General features: G+C 35.7%; 1 protein-coding gene across 22 annotated transcripts in view; it reads right to left on the bottom strand.

The window, feature by feature from the left end:
* TTLL5 (tubulin tyrosine ligase like 5) overlaps positions 1-25,168 on the bottom strand; it is a 445,087-nt gene that overhangs the window by 285,398 nt on the left and 134,521 nt on the right. For 21 of the 22 annotated variants that reach the window (XR_013160369.1, XM_077123116.1, XM_077123107.1 and 18 more), the window contains 3 exons: positions 20,063-20,176; positions 19,689-19,780; positions 5,213-5,275 (listed from right to left, as the gene is read on the bottom strand). Coding sequence is in view for 21 of the 22 variants with exons in the window: in XM_077123116.1 (XP_076979231.1) it covers positions 5,213-5,275; positions 19,689-19,780; positions 20,063-20,176 (269 nt within the window). In the remaining variant the exon portion in view is untranslated. The remainder of the gene's footprint in view (positions 1-5,212; positions 5,276-19,688; positions 19,781-20,062; positions 20,177-25,168) is intronic. The other variant, XM_077123111.1, reaches the window with a different exon arrangement.

Genomic DNA, 25,168 nt, shown 5'->3' with positions numbered 1-25,168 from the left:
CTCTAAACTAGGTTTGACTCTAGCCACAGGAATTGAATACCACTCATGGTTAAATTGACTTTTGATTTTTTTAAAAATTCTGTCTCATTCAATTTTCCTTTCCTTAACACCCAATTTTTTTTTTCCAGATTTTCCCTGTTTTACTTGTTCTCATTTATATATCTGTATATTTAGTTCTGTATAGTTTTATAACCTGTGTAGGCTCATGAATCCACCACCACAAATAAGATACTGGACAATTCCATCACCACAAGGATACCCTTTATAACCGTACACCCATTTCTTAACCCCTGGCAAACACTAATATATTTTCTATTCTAAAATTTTGTCCTTTCAAAACTGTTATATAACGGAATAAAACTGATTCAACTTTTGATATTGGCTTTTAAAAGAGATAGATGAAGATGATGGGGGTATTTACAGAAAATCAAGTGAAAAGTTCAAGTCTTCACCAAGATGCGCTGTCTTTCCTTTTCCACATCTTTTATATACGTTAATGTCATACTATGATCAGAAAGTCTAAAGATTATTTTAATGTTTTTATCGAGATCGTTTTTTCTAGTTAGGCCAAGCTTCTTTCCAACTAAAAGGCTTTAGAGAAAGGTAAGAAAAAGTTTTTGAATTTCTTACAAAGTTACTCTGATGAAATTAGAGCTCTACTTGAAGAAGTCTCATGTTACTTAGGGATTTTTGTGCATTTTCAAAGACAGTTATTTACAAAAGTATCCTCCTTTTTGTATGCGAGGCTTAGAAGGACTTCATTCGGATGAAGTAAATGAGATTATGAGGTTTGAAGTTTTACAGTAAAGAATATGATTTATACCCAGGTGGACTTTTCTATTGTTGACTGAGGGCATTACAGAAATTATTTCTAGTATACTAAGCAAACACTGCAGAATTTCACCATATAATAGTATTACATGGTCTAGAAAATGCTGTGGGTTAAATTATGATTTAAAACGCAAATCCATTACCTAAAAATACTAATATATAATACAGTTATTTCAAAAATGCATGGGAAAAATTAGTCTTATGTGTGTGTATGTGCTTAAAGGTCTGGTTGATATATATTAAATAATTATTTATTTAGCACCAAATATATGTCCGGTACTTTCCAGGCCCTGTGGGGGCACACAATACTTCAGTTACTTTGCAATTCTGGCTTCACATTACAATCACCTGGGAAGCTTTTGAAAAGTATCTCACACTGAACATGGAGCCATGCATAAACATAATTTACAAGATCCTTAGGTGTTACTAATATGTAGCCAAGGTTAAAATTACTGCTGTCCTGTAAGACAGGATCCTTACCCTGCCCGCCAGGGGAAGGTTGGTAGGTGGGGACAGGGTGGGAGTGGGGAAGGCAGGCAAAGTTAACATAAAAGAAATGATTAGAGAATAATCAGTTTGAAAATGGTTCTGAGAATAATGCAAAGGATTTGCAAGAAGGAAGACTTCAAGCTACATTGAACAGAACAGATTTATTGGAAGATATTAGGCTTTTTTTTTAATATATGTTTTTTTCTATGTGCCTACTATGTGATAGGTTCTTGATACAAAGCTCAACATAAAGTACTTACTCTTAAGAAGTCAACTTGTAAGGTAGACAAGTTAGTAAAGAACCAATTACAATACAGTAGGGGAATCTAAATCAGAGTGAAAGATAAGAAGGCTGATGTAACACCCTCCTCATATAGGTGAGAGGAAGAAGGACATAGCTAGGAGAATTTAGAGACGGATTGAAAGCCATCTCCAAATGGAAGAAGAGTGTATAAGGATAGGTAGATATGGTCTCATTGGCAATGGGAGTGTGGAAAAGTGGAGATTAGACTAAAGAAGGTAGGCAAAGAGTAAATCATGAGGTCCCTTCCTTGCTAAAGAGGGAAATTTATGTTTATTTTTGAAAAACTAAAAGTTAAAGGGTGGGCAACAGTGGCTCAATGGCAGAGTTCTCGCTTGCCATACTGGAGACCCAGATTTGTTTCCTGGTGCCTGCCCATGTAAAAATAAATAAATAAATAAATAAAATGTTCTAAAGCAGGGGTTGTTAACTGGGGCCCTTAAGATAAAATCCAAAATCTGACACCTGGTCATATATCAGTTGGTCCTGCTGACTTCTCTAATCCCACCTTGAACCACTCCACCCTTTCACATGATTTTTCCAATAACAGGAAAATGGCCCAATAACAGGGCCTTTGTACTTACTCTTGCACCTGCTTCAAATACCCCTTCACCATTACTGGCCTGTCAAATTTTGACTCATCCCTCATATATAATACTAAATATCATTTCCACAAGGGTACTTTCCCCTTACTTCCTGAAGAGGTGAGTTTTACTTCTCTATGCTCAGATTTCTTGCATTTTTCTTTCATACAACTAACAATATATAATTGCTTATTTACCTATGTGATTCTTGTTTAATATCTGCCTCCCCATAGAGACTGCAAAATCTGTGAAGGCAAATGCCATGTTTATTGGTCTACCCCATGTGACCCTGGCTTAGCAAAGGTCCTAGTAAGCTGTAAATATACAGTAAGTTGGGTGAATAGTTTCTATATCTCTCAATATACAGGGCATTATTTGTGATAAATACAACTATTCACACCCTGCGCTCCTCTCTATACTCTCTTTCTTGCATCTGGTGGACTGTTTCATTATCCTACCCTTAGCAATAAATATCTATTTGTGCTAACAATGTGAGATATTTTTAGATGCAAAGTAAAAATGAGTCAACTTCTGGTTTATGGTGATGAATTAAACTTTTGTTTTCCTATGTTATCTACAAATATCCAATTGAAATGCAAAATAAAAAATAACCCCCCACACACATATAAAGAATAAGTCTTGAAATACTACTAGAAAAAAAGAAAGGTAAAGGAAAAGTTTTGAAAATTTCCTAAAATTAAAGAAACCAGGAACTAAACAGGCAAAAAGAGCGAGAATAGCTATAGCAGTGCTTGACACTCTCCTAAACAGCAGTCTTAGAAAAACTCCAAGCTCCCAGTCAATAAGGAGTGAGACAAAATTAATTAAAGATGCATGTTAAACATCTAGACTACTGCTTCCTTTCTCTTTCTATAGTCAACAGAAGCATTTGTATCCTTAGAAGTCTCATGAACAGCTCTCAAAACAAAATGGTCTAGGGGTAGGGATGGGTGGGGATAGAAGAAAAATAGAGAGAGAAGCAAATACAAGCCTTAAATAACTGGACAGCCACATAGAGGGAAGGAAAGGGAGCTTTGCTCAAGAGTAAAATACATGAAATTATGCTACTCCTAGGAATATACTTCCTACTTTTGGCCACATGGTGGTCCCCAGATTGCCTCCTCTGTCTCCTCTCGCTCACAGGATGCCCAAGTATGAAAGGATCCAGTCTCAAACACAGAGTCCCATGTCAGATCAGAAATAGATCTTATACAGCCTCTGAGGAAACCCATGCAAGCTATGTATTCTCTCCCTTTCTCTCTCTTTTTTTTTTTGTATGCTATATGGTGGGGGTCACATTTCATTCTTTTTCCATGTGACTATCCCATTATTGCAAGCGCCCTTTGTTGAATTTTTTTTTTCCGGCGGGGGAAGGGCAGAGTGGGGAATGCATGGGCCAGGAACTGAATTCACATGGCAGGGGAGAAGTCTACTACTGAACCCCCACAAACTATATATTCTAAATAAATAGTCTTTTACTTACAAATAAGATTTAACAATCAAAGATTACTAAATATTTAAAGAAATAAGATAGTATAAACTAGAAAGAACAAGAAAAACAGAAAACTAATTCAGAGCAATTAAATATAATGCAAAAACCAAAATGGAACTTTTTAAAAACTAAGATATCAAAGAGATATGAAAAGCCTTATGTCTATAAAATATGAAAACTAGTAAGAAAACAAAAATAAGCTGGATATTAAAAATATACTTGCCAAAATAAGAAAAGTAAATTGAGCAAACCCTCCTCTGTGTTTTCTCTGAGTAACAAAATAGATAAGGGGAACACCAATTTAGAGTTTTAGAATAAAAAGCTTAAGAAATCTCCAGAATTTGAGCTAAACGACAGAGAAATAAAAAATATAAGAGAAAAGTAAAGAAACATAGAAGATATAGTAAAGGATCCAAAATTCATCTATCAGAAGTTCCAGATGGAAAGGACAAGGGAATTGTCTTTAAAAGTTAGGAACGTGGAGAAAAATAGCTCTCAGTTGAAAGACTCAAATTTAAATGTTTAGACCGAAAGGACTTACCCATTGCAAATCTAAAATAATGAAAATAACAAACAAGAACACATTCTGACAAAATAAATAAACAATAAGTTGAAGGAAATTTTTCAAATTTTCCAGAGATGAAAAAAAAACAGTTTACATATAAGGAATTGAGATTCTATGTCTTCTAAGTAAATTCAAATATCTCTTTCATTAGAAGCTGCACACTGTAAGTACTTAATCAACAGGGCAATTACTGCAAATTTACAGAGAGAAATTATAAATGCATATATTTTCTGGCCATAGATCACAGAATTTCAATAAATGGCTAAAATGTGGGTATTAGTTTTAAGAATCCTTCAAAAAGCACACAAATCCTGAAAATAACATACATTTCTCTAAATAACTAAAGTGCTCATTTTGATAATCAGTTTCTGAACTGAATTATAACACAGTTATGTTTCAGGGACTACAAAAGTATGTAGAATAAAGTAGCCCTGGTTCCTCTGCTAATTGAATTCCAATGTCTATTTTCCATCATTTCCCCCTTTTTTCCCTTGTATGTAGGCTATCAATTGTCATTCTTATCATTCTGTATATTTATTTTGTGAATTATCTCTCTCTCCATCTTTTCTAACCTGATAATTCTAATGTATTCTGGCTAATGGATCATGTCTGTTAAAACTGTGTCTAAAGTAAAAATGCTCAGAGTAAGGGTCTTCCTATAAGAAGAATAAAGTTTATGGCTGAGATTGCTCAAAGATCTTTATGGTTAATTTGCGGTTTTTGAAAATGTTACAAAGTACTGAGTATTAATGATATTGAGAGTTAATGATATTGAGAGTTAATGATAAACTCTGGGGAAATAAGAAAATATATCGTGCTTTCTGCAAGACCCCTCTGTCAGAGATTTCACATGAAGATTTATAAAAGCCCTTCTCCTTCTTTTGCATGTGCTTCTGATCTTGGGATCTAGTTCTACGAAATTTATGAAATCAGCTAGTCTTAGAAAAGACCTGTCCTGGAAGAGACGTGTTGCCAACATATAGTTCATGGAAGTTTTATGTTCGAGGTAGGACCTGAAAGACAAAAAAAGAATTGATTAATTCTTCAGTTTATTTCAAGAGGAAAATGTAAAAATAAAATCATGAAGCAAGCACAGAGTTAACAAGTTATTTATAGTTTACTGTTTTCCAAAGATATATGGCGAAAAGATAAAGTTATTCAAACTTATAGAAACTAGAGTAGCAGCAGAAGTGAAAATAATAAGAGAAATAGAATACTTTACAAAATAAAAAGAAATAAAAAGCAGGACTAATGGATTAATATAAGGTGATGTATTTTATAATTGCATATATTATAATAATAATCTTTTGTCATTATATCATCATAAATCTTTAAACGTGACCTCCCATCTGCAAAGAGAAATTGAAGACATCCAATTACCAAGACTCAAAAAGTTTATTAGATTTTTCTTCTGGGACTTGGAAACTATGACTGAGAACTAATTTGACATCTGCATAAACAAAGGCACTATGGCATAAAATTCTGACATTATCCCATGGTTTTCTACACTGAAAATGATTAAAAAACCGAAAAGATCCTCTATAACAAAAAGTTGCAAGCCAGAAAGAATTCAGAGCAAAACAAGTGTAAAATACAAAATCTGATTAAAAAGGATTGAAAGATAAAAACAAAATAACTATCAGAAAAAATTGATAAGATCAAGAGAGCAGAGTGAGATGATTCGGTCTCTGTTCCCCCATAGGAGCTTTGAATAACCAGCAAGAACTGCACAAACATCTTTCTCAATGCTCCATAAACAGTGAAAGGACTGCAGTAACAAGGTGAGTGCTGAATCAAGAAAAAGGCTCCTTAGAGTGGTAGGATTTCCTGGCACCCAAACTGGCCCTTCTCTACCGCTCATGGGCCCAACTAAGTATGAACCTAGCTTGACTTCCTAGTACAGATTTTGGCCTTGGTTCCATAGGGAGGAGAGTAACCCTCATGCACATATGGTAACATGCATATCTGGCCCAATATATCTAGTGGTTGCCTAAGGGACTCACTATCCCAGAAATTACCCTGCATGCAGAAGGCAGTTCACCACACTCTCCTACTCCTACACTGTGGGAAAGTAGTCACATCATGGTGCCCGAGGCAAGTGATTGCTGGTTTTATGCTATACAGTGTAGTGCCCAGGACCATAAGGAAATTGTTTCATTAAGGAGGACAGAGTTTATATTTCCTGATCCATGTAAACAGAGGGAACCCCAGAGCCACATGCGCATGCCCAAGATATGACAAATCCACCAAAAGGATCAGAACAACCCTACACTTTGACCTTAAACTATTCTACAAACCTATTGTCTGAAAAAGCCCTGAAGGAAAGTACTGGCACAGGTCAATCTTTAAAAACTGGGAAAAGTATTTTCTTTTATTTATTTATTTATTTTTGTTATCTCCAGACGTCCAAGTAAAGCTTTGTTATAATACTACATGGATGTAAGTATAAGAACTATGCATCTCAGAGTCCAAATTCCAGCAAGAAATTTTTAAATATCAAAATTTCCAGGCTTCAACAAAAGATTACAAAACATATAAAGCAGCATGAAGTGATAGGCCCAGGTAAAGAATAAAAAGAAAGTATTAGAAACCATCAATGAGGAAGACCACACCTGAACATACCAGACATAGTGAAAATGGTCCTAATTATGCTCAAAGAACTAAAGGTACACATGGATAAAGAGCTAAAGGAAAACAGGAAAAACATAGATAAATACAAAGAGTATATCAATATAGGGATGTAAATTATAAAAGGAAACAAAGAGACCTGAAGACCAAAGTAAGAGAATCAAAACTTCTCTAGAGAGGTTCAGTAGTAAATTGGAGCTGGTAGAAGAAAGAATCAGTGAACTTGAAGATAGAACAATTGAAACCATCCAGTCTGAGGAGTACAAGGTAAAAAGAATAAATAAAAGTGAACAGAGCCTGAGGAACCTTTGGGACACTACCAAGTGTACTAATATACACACTATAGGAGTCCAAGAAGAAGAAAGAGAAAGGGGCAGAGAGAATATTCAAAGGATTAATGGCTGGAAACTTCCCAAATTTAATGTAGGACACATACATACACATTCAAGATACTCAATGAACTCCAAATAGATGCAACACATGGCATATTATAATCCAACTGCCAAATGACAAATATAAAGAGAGAATTTTGAAAGCTGCAAGAGAGAAGTAACATGTCACATGCAAGGGAGCCTCAATAAATAAAGTGCCAATGTCTCATTGGAACCAATGGCGGCAGTAGAGGATGGCATATTTCAAGTACAGAAAACAAAAAACTGCAAACCAAGAATTCTATTTCCAGCAAAACTGTCTTTCAAAAATGAGGGAGAGATTGAGACATTCCCACATAAACAAAAGCTGAAGGAGTCTGTCACCACTGGACCAACTCTCCAAGAGACACTAAAGAGAGTTTTTCAGATTGAAAGGAAAGGCCTATAGTCAATAGATCAAAGCCATATGAAGAAAGAAAAAACTCTGATAAGGAAAATAGTCAGGGTAAACATAAAGCCAGTATATTGTAATTTTAGTTTAAAACTTCACTTTTTACTACTTACAGGTTAAAAAGGAATATGCATAAACTATAATGAGAAATCACTGGCTTTAGACTCATAATGTATAATCATATTAATATGCAACAAGAACTGCATAAAGATCAGATTCAGAGGAGTATATGAACAGAGCTTGCGTATACTATTGAAGTTAAGTAAGTCTTAAGCAAGACTGTTACAGATTTTAGGATGTTACATTTAAGCCCCATGTTAAACACAAAGAAAATAACAGAATATAGGCAAAGGCTCATCAAAACAGAAGGTAGAGTAAAGATTTTCAAGGCAGGATGCAGGGGAAATGGTTAATGAAAAATGAGTGGTGCAATTAATAAAGTGTTAGTGGCAGAAAGAGTTCAAATAGAGTCAAGAGGCTACTCTGGAGGTTGCTCTTATGCAAGCTTCAGTTAGACCCTGATACCTATCATAACCTGCCAACCTCCAACCAGGACCATTCCAGCCAATCCTAAAGAACACCTAGGGCAATATATAAGATTCCACAAGGGTTCCATGTACTAGAGTAACTTTCCAGAAACTTACAACCTCCAGATGGGTCCCTGGTTCAGATCAGTCCTGAAACATAGCCCAGACTCGCCAGAACATCAGATACTTTTATCTCCCTACCCTAGGTGACAGACCCTTTCAATATGAGAAATTTAGAATTACCAAAGCCCAAACATCCCTAAATAGAGGGATGGAAAGATCAGAAGTGATGGTGGAGTTATACAGAGAAGATAGGATGTAACAAATGAATATGCATGCTGAATCATTAAACTGATATCTCTTTTAGTCTCCAGTATTTTAGGGAGCTAGAAGTAAAAACCTAAAATTGTGAAATTGTAACCCATGTCAAAGTCTGAAATATGTTCTACCACTAAATGTGGTGCTGTGCTTTGAAATTTATAGCTTTTTCGCATATACAATTTTTTCACAAAAAAGAAAGTCAATTGTGATGACAAAAAAAAAAATATTTAAGCCCTCTAGCCTCCTGTATTCTGGATCAGCTAGAAGGAAAAATATGAGAGGATCAGATCGTAGTCCATGACAAACTCTGGGATCTGCCCTGTAACTACTTGTTGAAGAATGCTTTGAAAACTATTGCTTTTTTATTTCTTTGCTTTGTATGTATGTTATACTATACAATAAAAAAAGTTAGTGTAGGGTTTCTGTTTGGGGAGATGGGACAGTTTTGTCCATGGAAGGTGGTGAGGGTACCAATATAGTGATTTGGGAGTGGTTGAAATGGTAAACTTTTAAGTTGTATAAGTGTCCCCATAATAGAGAGAGAGGGAGAGGGAGAGCAAGAAAGACAGACAGATAGAAACAAACAGCAACTAAACAGACAATGAAAATTAAATGCATTACATGATCCTGGAAGGGATCTAACAAGGGAAGAGAGAAGGCTCAAAAGGACATTACTGGGTGCACAGGTGGTTCAGTGGTAGAATGCTAGCCTTCCATGTGGGAGACTGGATACAATTCCCGGACCATGACACCCCCCCCCAAAAAAAAGGACATTGCTGGGACATATGAAAATATATATATATTGTCAGCTTCATATCAAGGTTGAATTTCTTCAAATGAGTAACTACATTTAAGGCAGATATAGGAGGAATATCCTTGCTCTTACAAAATGTACAGTAGTATTTAAGTATTCAAGGAGCATGATGTATACAAAATATACTCAAGTGTTCAGAAAACTGAATGATCAATAGACAGATAGGCAGATTGATGCATAGATAAAATGCAATGGTAACTGTGGCAAAATGTTAAAATGGGTGGAGCTGGGTATATGGGGGGACAGGGGTGTGTTGGAGCTCTCTGTATATGGTTTGCAATATTTTTGTAATTAGTATAAGTTTGAAAGTATTTCACAGAAAAGTTTAAAATTAATATGTATATTTAAGTAACAATAACAACAATAGAAAAATACATATCATTGGGAAAAGAGGCGAAATGAAGCTAGGACTAGAAAATGCCCAAAGGCCATAAAAACATAGATGGTAGATGGATTCAATCACGTTATTCCTCAGTCTAAGACCTTTCAATGGCTCCCTGATACCTACCACAGAGGGCATAAACTGTAAGACAGGAAGGTCTCGGAACTGAAAAGCGTAAGGAAATAGGGGCACTAAGTGAGGGAGAGAATTTAAACAAATCATAGGAGTTGGGGATTAAATTCTAAACAAAAACAAGCAAAACAGATCGAGATTCCCAGAGAAATGACAGAGGAAAGGAAGCTTTCTCCTAGGGATGAAACAATTACACACTGTGCTGGTTTGAAAGGAAGTATGCCCCCTAAGAAAAGCCACGTTTTAATATAAGTCCCATTTCATAAAGGTAGAATAATCCCTATTCAATACTGTATATTTGAAACTGTAATGAGATCATCTCCCTGGTTGATGTGGTTTAGTCAAGAGTGGTTGTTAAACTGGATTAAGGGACGACATGTCTCCACCCATTTGTGTGGGTCTTGTTTGGTTTACTGGAGTCCTATAAAAGAGGAAACATTTTGGAGAAACAGATTCAGAGAGAGCAGAGAACGCTGCAGCACCACAAAGCAGAGATTCCTCCAGCCAGTGACCTTTGGAGATGAAGAAGGAAAATGCCTCCTTGGGGAGCATCATGAAACTGGAAGCCAGGAGAGAAAGCTAGCAGATGATGCCGTATTCGCCATGTGCCCTTTCAGCTGAGAGAGAAGCCCTGACTGTGTTTGCCATGTGCCTTCTCACTTGAGAGAGAAACCCTGAACTTCATCGGCCTTCTTGAACCAAGGTATCTTTCCCTGGATGTCTCTGATTGGACATTTCTATAGACTTGCTTTAATTGGGACATTTTCTCGGCCTTAGAACTGTAAACTAGCAACTTATTAAATTCCCCTTGTTAAAAACCCATTCTGTTTCTGGTATATTGCATTCTGGCAGCTAGCAAACTAAAACACACACAAAGCACAATCCTGAAAATTGTACTACATATCCAGGGCAAGAATCAGATGAAGAAGAGCTGAGAAAATCTAACTAGCTAAACCTGGGTAATTCTAAAGGTCCAGAATACCTTTGGACCAAGCATCAAAGAAGAATCTTACCAGAGAGCCAATCAACAATAGAACACTAAACAAGAGGGAGAAATTGACCTTTGTAGTTACCTCATCAACTAGATCAGATGCCTGGACATCAACAACAAATTACAAGCCACACTAAGAAACAGGAAGACATGGCCCATTTAAGGGAACAAATTAAAACCTGAGGGGAGACAGAATTTGGAACACTTAATCAAAGAAGTTCAAACAAATCTCCTAAATCAATTCAAGAAGATGAAGGAAAATATACATGAAAAGATAAAAGGGATAAAGGGTATTAAGAAGATAATGTGTACGCATAAAGAAGAATTTGAAAGTGTAAAAAGAAACATAACATAAATTGTAGGTATGAAAGGTACAATAGCAGAGATTAAAAATACACTAGGGGAATACAATAACAAATTTGATCAGGCAGAAGAAAGAATCAGTGAACTAGAAGACAAGACAATTAAAAAGATACAATCGGAAGAAAAGATAGAGAAACAAACAGAAAAAATTGAACATTGTCTCATGGATTTGAGTGACAGCACTAAGCACCCAAACATATATGTCATGAGTGTCCAGAAGGAAAAGAAAAAGGAAAAGGGGCAGAAAGAATATTTGAGTAAATAATTGTCAAAAATTTCCCAACTCTTATGAAAGTCTTAAATATGCATGTCTGGAAAACACAACATACTCCAAACAGAATACATCTTTTTTTTTTTTTTTTTTTTTTACATGGGCAGGCACCGGGAATCAAACCCGGGTCCTCTGGCATGGCAGGCGAGCATTCTTGCCTGCTGAGCCACCGTGACCTGCCCAACAGAATACATCTTAATAGTACTACTCCAAAACACATGCTAATTAGAATGTCAAACATCAAAGACAGAATTCCAAAAGCAGCAAGAGAAAAGCAATTCATCACACACAAGGGATTCTAAAATAAGACTAAGTGCTGATTTCTCCTCAGAAACCATGGAGATAAGAAAGCAATGGTATGATATATTTAAGGTACTGAAAGAAAAATTACTACCCCAAAGTTCTCTATCCAGCAAAACTGCCCTTCAAAAATGAGGGGGAGTTTAAAACATATACAGATAGACAGACAGAATTGAGAGCATCTGTCAGCAAAAGGCCTGCCCTTCAAGAATTACTACAGGGAGGGCTTCTGAGAAGAGTGGAGTGAGTTCACTCCTGCTCTGAAACAAGACAGAAGACAGGGAGAAAAGGTCCAGGACTGTAGGTCCCAGGGTGTGAGTAGTCTCAGAGGGTCTTTAGGCAGTTTTGGCGGGGAGGAGGACCAGGGGAGAGTGAGTGGGACAGATGACCAAGATCCCCACCAGGCGGGCTGCAGTACACTGGAGAGGTGCGACAGGAGGGTACTGACCTTCTTCGGCTACAACCTGCACAGCTGCCAGCTGGGAAAAACTCCCCACGTGGCTGCAGTGGGCAGCAGGAAGCCCAAAGGCCGGCAAATGTTCACTGCAGGGCAGGCCTCGGGGTGGGGGTGGGGGGTGATCAGCCTGTCACGTGTGAGAAAATCTGTCCCACCAGCGCTGCGGATCAGCCGATCAGCTGATCCCCTAAGTGCTGGTTGGCTCCCCAGATCCCAGCAGAGCCCCGCTGGCCCACTGCCCCTGACAAAACAGCCACCCTGCGGGGGAGCAGACTGAGGTCTAGTCGCTATGGTCAGGAGGGGCGGGTCTGAGGGAGGAGGAGACTCGAGCTCGCCATCTGCTGTACAGATGCGGTAAGAGCAGGTCAGCTGCACCAGACACGGAAAGGAGAGCTGGAGGGAGGAGGAGCCTCACAGTCACCACCTGCTGGGGAGAAGGGGTAAGTGCAGGCAAGCTAACTCCCTTTCTGCCGTGGTCTTCATTTTTAATTTCATTAAAAAATTTTTTTTCTTAATATTCCTTTTTTTATTTTTCCCCTTTTAAAACATATTACATCTATTCAACTTTATAAGTAATATAATTACTTATAAACTTATAAGTAATATAATTGTCCTTTTCATTATTTTAAAAATTTCTATAGATATTTTATATTATTATATTTTACTCATTTTCTATATTTTACTTCACATATTATTTTTGATTATTCCATTTCACTTGTTATTATTATTATTGTTTCCTTAAATGTTTCCTCCTTCTGGTGGGCGCCAGCCTGACTTCACTCCCAGTGTGTCCTGGATTCTGGTGCCTACTACTGTCAAGGTATATTTTGTTGGGGTTCTTGTTTTTATGTTTCATATTTTTACTTTATTGTTATATCTTTTTTTCCTCCCCCCCCCCCCTTTTTAATATGCAAAGGTTAGGATTTCACTCTGGGTGTCCTGTGTGGTACTCAGCCATTCTGCCACTGGAGTACCTGTGCACTCTGGCCTACCTTATAATAGACCCCTAAGCTGAACTGCATCTCCTACATGATATCTGGACCTTGATTTAGCAGAGAATAGCCAACAAACAAAGTGCAAAAGGAAACATTCAGCAAAAACTAAGGAAATACAAAACATCAGAAGAGTGAAGGAAACCAACCTGCATAATAACCATATCAAGATAATCAAATGCCCCAGCACACAACAGAAAACCACAAAACAAACGAAGATCCAAGCAGAAATGGCCCAGCCAAACGACCAAAATCAAAATTCCAGAGGGGACACAGAATATGGAAACTACTCAAGGATATTTGTAAAGAAATAAAGGATATCAGGAAGATACTAGAAGAGCATAAAGAAGAATTCGGGAGGTTAAATAGAAAAAGGGCAGATTTCACAGAAAGATACAGTAAACCAAAGAAAAAATATACTAGAGACACACAATGGCAGATCCGAAGAAGGAGAAGGAAGAATAAGTGGGCTACAAGATAGAATAATAGAAGCAGAGTGCACAAAAGAATAAATGGCAAGGAAGATGGAAAACATGAACTGGATCTGAGGGAAATGATGGACAACAAGAGGTGCAAAAATAAGAATTATTGGTGTCCCAGAAAGAGAAGAGAAGAATAAAGGGTTGGGAAAGTTAGTTGAAGACATAACTGGAGAAAACTTCCCAATCCTTATAAGAAACACGAATATGCACATCAAAGAGGCCCAGCAAATTCCAAACAGAATAAATCCAAACAAGGCCACTCCAAGACACACACTAATCAGACTGTCAGGTGTTGAAGAGAAACTGAAAGTCCTGAAAGCAGCATGAGAAAAGCCACTACATATAAGGGAAAACACATAAGACTGACTTCAGACAACTCAACAGGCACCATGGAAGCAAGAAGGTACTGGTATGATATTTTTAAGATCCTGAAAAAGGCTTTCAACCAAGAATTCTTTATCCAGCCAATTTATACTTCAAAATTGAGGGAGAGATTAAAATCTCCAGTGATGAAGAAAGATTGAGAGAACTGGTCAACTAGCGACCAACCCTACAAGAAATACTAAAAGGAGATTAAAAAAAAAAAGATGACAGGAGAGGGAGGTCTGGAGGAGGGCACAGAACTGAAGAATATGAGTAAAAGTAATTTAAAGGAAAAGAGAGAAAGAAGGAAAATAATATACAGATCTGACAAACAAAAACTAAAGGACGATGGTGGAAGCAAGAGCTACTTTTACAGTAATTACTTTGAATGTTAATGGACTAAACTCACCAATTAAAAGATACAGACTGACAGAATGGATCAAAAAACATAATCCATCTATATGTTGTTTACAAGAGATGCATCTTAGACTCAAAGATACAGTTAGATTGAAAGTGAAAGGATGGAAAAAGATCTTCTATGCATCATCCCCTTGACGGAATGGTGAGAAAGGGGTAAAATTCAACTTCCCTATTTGGAGAATTCCTGATATTCTTGCAAACAGTGGGAACAAACAAATCAATACGCTGAGCCCTCAATCTTGGGGGCTGAGAGATTTCAAACGGAGTCAAGAGGTTATTCTTACACATTATATAGATATCCCCTTTTTAGTTTAAGGTGTATTAGAGGCTAGAGGAAAGTGCCTGAAAATGTAGAGCTGTGTTCCAGCAGTCATGTCTCTTGAAGATGATTCTATAATGATATAGCTTTAGCAATGTGACTGTGTGATTGTGAAAAAACTTGTGTCTGATGCTCCTTATATGGTATGGACAGATGAGTAAAAAATATGGATTAGGGTGGGCCACGGTGGCTCAGCAGGTAACAGTGCTTGCCTGCCATGCCCGAGGACCCGGGTTCGATTCCCAGTGCCTGCCCATGTAAAAAAAAAAGGATTAAAAATAAATAAATAATAGGGGGAACAAATGTTAAAATAAATTGAGTATACTGAAATAATAGTGATCAATGAAAGGGAGTAGTGAAGGGTATAGAAAAAAATAGGGGGAACAAAGCTTAAAATATATTGGGTAGATGGAAATACAGGTGGTCAATGAGAGGGCAGGGTAAGGGTATGGTATGTATGGTGTTTTTTTTTTATTTCTTTTTCTGGAATGATATAAATGTTCTAAGAAATGATCATGGTGATGAATATACAACTTTGTGATGGTATTGTGAGCACTGATTATACACCAAGTATGGAATGTTCATATGTTAAGAATGTTCATGTTTGTATGTTTTGTTTGGTCAATTAAAAAAAAAGAGAGTAAGGTCTTAAGGGAAACAAAAATGACAAAAAAAAAAAAAAGATCTTCTATGCAAGCTGTAACCTAAAGAAAATAGGAGTAGCTATACTAATATTAGACAAAGTAGACTTTAAATGTAAAGATGTCATAAGAGACAAAGAAGGACATTATATTTAATGAAAGGGACAATTCACCAGGAAGACAGAACAATCATAAATGTGTATGCTCCCAATCAAGATAATCTAAAGTACATGAAGCACATATTCAAAACACTGAAGGGAGCTATAGACATATAAACAGTAATAGTGGGAAACTTCAATACACCACTCTTTGCTATAGACAGAACAACCTCTGTGTGTCTATTAGATGTAATAGACATATATAGATCATTACATCCCCAAATAGTGTACATGGAAATTCCTCCAGGATAGATCATACTACGACACAAAATGAGTCTCAATAAGTTTAACAAGATTGAAATCATTCAAAGCACTTTGTCTGATCACAACAGAATAAAGTCAGCATGTTTGCCATGTGTCTTTCCAGTTGAGAGAGAAACCCTGAACTTCATCAGCCTTTCTTGAGTGAAGGTAACCTCTTGTTGGTGCCTTAATTTGGACATTTTTATAGACTTGCTTTAGTTGGGACATTTTCATGGTCTTAGAACTGTAAACTTGCAACTTAGTAAATTCCCTCTATTAAAAGCTGCTCTGTTTCTAGCATATTACATTTCAGCAGTTTGCAAACTAGAACAGACTTGAACAACCTACTCTGACTCTAGAAAAATAGAAGATCTCAACAGACCAATTACATGTAAAAAGATTGAATCAGTCATCAGAAACGTCCCAAAAAGAAAAACCCAGGACAAAATGGCTTCACAGATTAATTCCATCAACTATCCAAGAATTAATACCAGCACTGCTAAAACTCTTCTAAAAAGGTGAAGAGAAGGGAATACTATATAACTCATCTATGAAGCCAACATCACCCTAATAGCAAAGTAAGACAAAGACACAACAAGAAAATTATAGAACAGTTTCTCTAATGAAAGCAGATGTAAAAATCCTGAACAAAATACTTGCAAATCGAATCCAACGACACATTAAAAAAATTATAAATCATGGTCAAGGGGGCTTTATCCCAGGTATGCAAGGATGGTTCAACATAAGAAAACCAATTAATGCAAAACAGCACATAAACAAAAATGAAACGAAAAAAAACACATTATCATCTCCCATGATCCAAAAAAGGCATCTGATAAAGTTCAGCATTTTTCCTTGATAAAAACACTTAAAAAAAAATAGGAATAGAAGAGAACTTCCTCAAAAATGATAAAGGACAAAAATCCCATAGCTAGTGGCATACTTAGTGGTGAAAGACTAAAGCTTTCCCTCTAAGATCTGAAACAAGACAAGGATGTCCTTTGTCACCACTGTTATTCAACATCTTACTGGAAGTTCTAGCCAGAGCAATTAGAAAAGAAAAGGAAATTCAAATTGGAAAGGAAGACATAAAATCTTCACTATTTATAGATGCACGATCCTACATATAGAAAGTCCCAAAAAAATCTACAACAAAGGTACTAGAACTAATTAACAAATTTAGCAAAGTGGTGGATACAAGATCAACAAGCAAAAATCAGTACTGTTTCTATACACTAGTAATGAGCAGTCTGAAGTGGAAATCATGAAAAAAATTCCAGTTATAACAGCAACTGAAAGAATCAATATCTAGGAAGAAATTTAACTAGGGATGTAAAGGACTTGTACACAGTACATTACAAAACATTACTAAAAGAAATCAAAGAAACATAAACAAATGGCAGGACATTCATTGTTCATGGATTGGAAGACTACATAGCTTTAAGATATCAATTCTACCCAAAATGATTTACAGATTTAACACAATTCGAATCAAAATTTCAACAGCTACTTCCAGAAATGGAAAAATCAATTACCGGATTTATTTGGAAGGGTAAGGGACCCCAAAAGACAAAAATATTGTGGAAAAGAAGAACAGAGTTGGAGGACTCACTCTTCCTAACTTTAAAACATGTTACAAAGTACAGTGGTCAAAACAGCATGGTACTACTAGCACAAGGATCTACATATTGACCAATGGAATTAAATTAAGAGTTCAAAAATAAACCCTCACACCTATGGCCAACTGATTTTTGCCAAAGCTGCGAAGTCCACTTAAATAGTAAAGAATAGTCCCTTCAACAAATGGTGCTGGGGCGACTGGATAGCCACATGCAAAACAGTGAAAGAGGATATCTCAGACCATATACAAAAATTTAACTCAGAATGGATCACAGACCTAAATATGAGAACCAGGACTATATCACTCCAAGAAGAAAATATAGGGAAGCATCTTCAGGATCTTGTGTTAGGCAACAGTTTCTTAGACTTCACGCCCAAAGCACAAGGAACACGGAAAAAATAGATAAACAGTACCTCCTTAAAATTAAGAACTTGTATGCCTCAAAGGACTTTGTCACGAAGGTGAAAAGAAAACCTACTCAATGGCTGCATGGGAGAAAATATTTAGAAACCACACAGCCAATAAAGGTTTAATATCCAAAAAAATACAAAGATATCTGGAAACTCAACAATAAAAAGACAAACAATGCAATTTTGAAATGGGCAAAAGACATTAACACATTTCTTCAAAGAGGATATACAAATGGTTAAAAAGGACATAAAAAGATGTTGAATGTCACTAGCTATGAGGGAAATGCAAATCAAACCCATAATGAGATATGATTTCACACTTACTAGAATGGCAAGCATTAAAAAAAAAACAAACAGAAAACTACAAGTGTTGGAGAGAATGTGAAGAAACAGGGACATTCATTCTTTGCTGTTGGCAATGTAAAATGGTGCAAACACTGTAAAAGACAATTAGCTTAGATAGCTAAGAAACCTAAGTATACTCAGAAAGCTAAGTATAGAAATACCATGTGATCTGGTAATCCCACTACTAGGTACATATCCAAAAGAACTGAAAGCAGGGACTTGAACAGATATTTGCATGCCAACATGCTTATCATCATTACTCAAAACTGCCCCAAAATGGAAGCAACCCAAGAGTCCATAGCTGATGAATGGATAAACAAAATGTGGACTTTACATACAATGGAATATTATTCAACTGTAAAAGGAAGTAAGTCCTGATGTATGTGACAACATGGATGAAACTTGCAGACATTATGCTGAGTCAAATAAGCCAGACACAAAAGGACAAATATTATATGGTCTCACTGTATGAATTAATTATAATAAGCAAACTCATGGAGTTAGACTCTAGAATACAGATTACAGGGGTACAGACTGGGATTATAGGATGGGGAATTGATGCTTAATTTGTACAGAATTTCTATTTAGATGGACTGCAAAGGTTTGAAAATGGATGATAGTGATGGTAGCACATTATTGTAAGTGTAGTTAACAGCACTGAATTATATAGGTGGATGTGGTTAAAGGGGAAACTCTAGGTCACATATGTTACTAGAATAAAAATTAAATGATAAAACATAGGACTGTATAACATAGTGAATTCTATTGCAGGTGATGAAGAATGTTCCTTCATTAATTATGACAAATGTAAGACACTAATAAAAGATGTAAATAATAGAGTCGTATATGTGAAAAAATGTATACCTAATATAAACTATGGCCAATAGTTAATAGTACAACTTTAATAATCTTTCATCAATTGTAACAAAGGTAATTACTGTTTAAAAAATAGTATAATTATAAAAAAGTACTATCAATAATTGTAACAAACGTTCCACACCAACGCTAGATGTTGGCGGTGAGATAGGGTATGGGAATTCTGTATTTTATTCATGATTGTTCTGTAAACCCACAACTTCTCTAATAAAAGAAATTTTTTTATAATACTACTACTATATTGTTTAGGCATTCATACAGGTAATAAAATTTTTTTTAATCAAGGTTATGATAAACACAAAACTCAAGGCAATGTTGAGCTCATGGATAGGATGGAGTCAGGGCATTTAAAAAAGGAGGATTGCTTAGGTACACTAAATTTATGTTAATACTCTAGTTCTTGAGTTGGATAACATTCATAATATTAAAAATAAATAAACAAAATAAGAAAGGCAGTATAAAAGAACCACTGATGACATGAATCATAAATAATCCAATTCTGTGGACCTCAGCTACAGATTAAGAAAAGAAAGGTATAGTCACCTCACCCATATATTTCCCATGTCTCAGATGTAGGGAATATGCGAATAAATCCACCTCTCCGATCATTCTCCTCCTTCACCCTCCGCAAAACTTTGATCTATATGGGAAAATAAAAAACAAGTGAGTAGCTATTTTGAAAACTGAAATCCATTTACTTATAAGACAAAGCAAAAGAGTTATGACCCACGAATGTGAAAGAAGCATGAAGGGAGAAATTAATTCCATTTAAGATATTGTTTTTCCAGTAGGAATTTCTCCCATCTTGACCCTTTTCTGTTTTAATGTGAGATATGAGTTTGCCATAATATTATGAATCACTCACTTATTTTCACTGAACGCTATGTTAACCACCAAAAACCTGAAATGGAATGATCTTTACCTCCTCCATTGAAAGACCAAGCACAGAACCACCTAATTTCCCTGGCACCTTCTCCCGGGCTGAGCCCACAAGGTTTTTCATTTCCGCATCGCTGGCAGAGAGAGGACGGGAGCGCTATGGAGAAGGGGGGGAAAAAACAGTTTTCATCATCTTTCTTCACTTCCCTATGTTCATTCCCTCAAAATCATCTTTCCTAAAATATATAAGCTGAAATCCATAGACTATTTTCTGTAATTAATCTTAATTAGCCTGAAACCCTGGGAAACAGATGAAAGCTAGTAAAATCAAAAGCAAGAAAGAAAAAGAGAATTGTAGGAAAACAGTATGGGTTGAGAGAGAAACAAATGAAAAAAGAAAGACGTTTATGTGGATTTCTAAGGAGTGCTTACTCCTAATCTTGATTTTAGAGCACATCCAATATTTTCGAGGATATGGAAAAATTTGAAAAACAGTCTCAATACAAAATTAAATGTGTGGGTTTTTTTTCAGTAAGTAATTGTTATTTTTTTTCAGCACTGGGGAAGAGGAGTTAGGAGAACTGAGATATATGATACAAAACCAAGGAGCAATTTATTACATCACAGATGAAAAAATTTGGATTTGGGATGTTTTAGAATGTCGGGGGAAATATTGAGATGAGAGTCATCAGGGACACAGAAAAGTACTATGATCAAGAGGCTAGAACTTGAGGGAAACTGTGGCTACTGGACTTAAGAGATGTGAAAGAAGGATGATTGCTCTGGGCATTCCGAGGAGGCAGCCAAATGGACCAGGTTCATCAATGATCCCCCAAAATTATGTAGGCTATTTCAGTTTCTGATGATCAGGAAGGTCATGGGAGTATGAGAGTTTTAAGGGATTTTGGTGACTGCTCAAGAAAAGAAATATAAAAATAACAGAAAATCAGATGGCATGAAAAATAATACAGTATTACTGAAACAGATGAAGTGACTCGACAAAATAAGACAAACCAACCAAGTAAGAAGAATAAGAAATAATTCAAGAAATGTGAGTACAAACTTTCTTTCTAGATTCCTAGAGGGAACTTTAGCCAGAGAGGAGAAGCCCCATTGTCAGGAGCTACTGTTTAACTTTCTCTAGATATCAACTTGAATGGAAAGGCATTTTGGTAACTAAATTTGATCTTTTCACCAATGCCTATGTACCCAAATAACCACGAATGGTTTTACCTCTGAATACAAGAGAGGCAAATACATACTAATATTCAAAGCTAGCATGGAAAACCTGTAAAAAATAGATTTTCCGATAGGCAACTCCATTATGAGTACCTCTACAACTAAAACCCATGAAATCAGCAGACCTAAGCTCCATGTGGAGACAGGGACTTCTGTTCAGCTTTCCCTGTGGTATCCTCAGCATCTAGAACAGTTTTTGACACAGATTAGGGATTGATAAATATTTGTTGAATGAATAAATAAATGAATGAGTGTGCTGACACAGAGATCTATCATGGATATAACTAAAACTTAGAAGAATTTGGGGGGAAAAATTTAAGTCCTTTCTTAATGTAACTGGGGATACATTAAACAGTGCATTTTGGAATGAGAGGGGACTCAACGGGAAAGTTTAGATTCAGAAAGGGAATTAACATAAGTAACGTAGTCATTAAAAAATCTCTAAAGTATGAATTTTAAAACATAATTTAGAAAAAACAAAATATTAAATGGATGCTTTGAAGATATTTCTCTATTATCACACACTATTTATTATTTGCTAAAAATTTTCTCTATTATCACACACTACTTCACATGTGACAGCCTGTAGCTCTGATCATAAAGTAAATGCTTCAGAATCAAGTAGCCTTCTCACCTAACACTACATAAGGGTACCAATAATATAAGATGAGTTAAGCTGCGAAATTACTGTCTTGGTAAGAATTCTGCTGTGCATCAATGTGTAAAAGAAACTATGCAACTAATTATCATTAGCATGACTTCATGATTCAGAATTCTGTCCAGAGAAGAACGTTTACACATCTACCCCTTTTAGCTAGGGAATAACTGACTGATAATGTGAAAAGACTGAGACAAGTAAGGGAGGTATCAATAAAAGCCATGCATCCTCATTCAACATAGTAAGGACAGATGTTGAATCAGAAAATGATTCTCAGCCTAAAGAAAGCTGGAAAGTACCAATAATGAGAACTCAACAAAATGGAGAATAAGAAAAAATATCAGATGTCCTGAAAGATACCACAACCAAGGAGCAAAAAATGAAATGTTTGAGAGAGAACACATGTAAGGAAAAAAAAAAAATCTCCCAATGCAGTTTTATAAAGTTTGGAATTCTGCACTAAAAACCAAAGAACTAGAAATAGCTTAACTATTAACTGATACATCTTGGTATCTAGAAAATAAAAGGTAAAGCCAGGTTTAAAAAGCAAAATGAATTAAAGTTATAAAATGAAAGAAAGTAAACAAGTTTGGTGGATATGGACAAAAAAGGCTAATAGAAAAGCTTTAAAAATAATGGTAACCTGAAGTATACTCTGAAGTTAGAAAATTAAAAAAGAAAGAAAGAAAGCAGGTAGGCTTATGGTATAGTAAAAAATATGCAACATCTAGAAATTTGGAACAAATGTAACTCAGCAGGTCTGGGAGAGATGCATCTTGTTATTAAGGGAAATGGCTTTAAAAAAAAAAAACTTACCAAAACCACTTACAATTATGTTTGAAAAATCATGAAAAACTGAGGAGGTAACAGAGGACTAGAGAAAAACAAATGAGGTACCAATCTTCAAAAATGTAAGGAGTATGCACCTGATGATTACCACCTGGTAAGTCTAACTTGAATTCCTAATAAAATAATGGAACAAATATTAAAAGAAAAAAATCCATAAACATTTAGAGTTCAATGGGTTTAATAAGAATAGCAGTATAGAGACTATTTTAAAACATGCTATAAAATTTTGATTTTTTTTGGATAAAATTAGAAAAAAGGGGAATACAGCAAATACATAAAATGTCTGGATTTTAGAGAAGCATTTAAGAAAATGTCATTAAATTCTTATTCTAAATTATAGTTCTAATCAGGGATTAGTACCATGATTTAATGAAAATAATATAGTAACAAAAACTGAAAATAGTTAAAAAATGTAACTATAAAACAGGACAGAGAATCAAATTAGGAAGTGATTTGGGGAATGACTATTAAGCATTATTTAGAATCATCATTAACATCTGAGAGGAGAAATAAATAACACAGCAGTGAAACCTCTGGATGTCAGGAATGTGAAAAACATAACTATAGATAGATCGATTTCAAAATAACACCAGATCCTGACAATGGAAAAAAGACAATCAAATTAGGACTCAAAAGGGTGAAGGAGACCACATTTTCAGAGGGTAAACTATGTGACCAACACTATCCCAAATATTTGGCCTATGTCATCTCATCTCTTTCTTACTTGAACTCCATGTATATGTTATTATCACCATCTGACAGATGTAGGAATTGAACCACTGAGAGGTTAAGGGAACTTGCCCAAGGTCTAACAGCCTGCTACTGGCAAAACTCAAATGTGAGCCCAGGTTCATGTGATTCTAAAATCTATGTCTCCCACAATACCATGCCGCCCAACTTGGAACACTGAAAAATAACTTTGGAGGTGGGTGGGTAGGATTTGAACCGTAAACACTCAAGAAAAGGGAAAAATAGAGAAAGAAGTAATGGATTGAAAAATGAAAAGGCAGACAATGACCAAAAAAAACTAAATGACTTGACACTCTGGCAGCAACAGAGAAAGAAAACTTGACAAGGCCTAAATGGTCAGAGCAGAGAATTTCTTCTTTTTTACTTAGCTCTGATGAAATCTATCTTGGCTACTGTGGAGTTGAGAGTGCATCACTAACAGTGAGAAAGGAGAACACTGAAAGAACAAGAGTCAAAGAATTCGACATATATAAGGCTGGCTGAATAAATTCATAAAGGCTTCACGTCATGTAAGCAATTCTTGAACACGTTTAACTATGAGATATCTTGCTCCCCAATGAGGAAATGGCAAGGAAGGCAGTTAGATGTAGTAGAATTAAAATGAGTAAAGGGAAATTAAGATTAGAATTATATATCAAAGCTACTTCTTTGGAGTCAAATTCAGAAAGCTATAAATTGTCCTTGAATATTCTCCTCAAGAAGATTACTTCAAGAAATATTTAGAATGTAAGCTCTTTGAAGTCAACAGCCTTGTTTTTGCCATAGATAGTAGCTAGCACATTTCAGGAACTTGCTAAATATAAAACACTAAATATTACAGACTTTTGAATTCGACCAACTAAACAGCAAAGCTCATATTACAGAACCACATTAACCTGTTACCAAATCCCAGATGAGGCACCAGTGAGTCTTTTTTTTTTAATTTCTTGGATTCATATAAACCATATAAATCACTTTATAAGAAACAGTAGCTAAGAAAGCTACAATTCAAGCTCCCAAGTTTACCAGAAACTGCATCAGAGAGTACAAATGCCAAAATAAATATACTTGAGCTTTTTGCTTAAATAGTTGCCAATAACATACTTATTATGAGAGTATCTACATGTCTCATTCCAAAGCATCAAATAGCAGGAGTGGTACACCCACTGTTATCCTATTACTTCAAAAAGATGTTAAAAATATATGTATGTGTAGAAGAAAGCAACAGCCAATCTCGAACATTGCCAACAAGAACAAGAGGGCAAACAGTGATCACTCAGAGAGAAAGATATCTATAGCAGAATTTCTAAGATTCATAAAACTGCAAATCACTACATTTAAAAAAATGTCATGTGAAGAAACTCAAATACAATCCAATATCTAATGTGAAAACATTTCCAACATTAAGCTACTGAGAATGGTATGTTTCATAAAACATTTGATCAAAATAAAGGTCATTTATTTACTATAAATTTCCTGTCTGAAATACTTTGTCAAAGCAAAAGGGATAGCTCCAAGCCCTTTTCATCATTTAGATTCAACTACCACCATCACCGTATATAACTACTATCAGGAAAAGAGGACCCATTAGTGCCTGCATTGTCTACTCTTATATTCTACATTCTAGAAGATCTCTGTGCATTTATCTCCATTCATACTATTTTATATTTTCAA

This window comes from Tamandua tetradactyla, chromosome 12 (genome assembly GCF_023851605.1).
Source record: "Tamandua tetradactyla isolate mTamTet1 chromosome 12, mTamTet1.pri, whole genome shotgun sequence".
Classification (NCBI taxonomy): Eukaryota; Metazoa; Chordata; class Mammalia; order Pilosa; family Myrmecophagidae; genus Tamandua; species Tamandua tetradactyla.
This window is presented reverse-complemented; position numbering and strand designations above follow the sequence as displayed.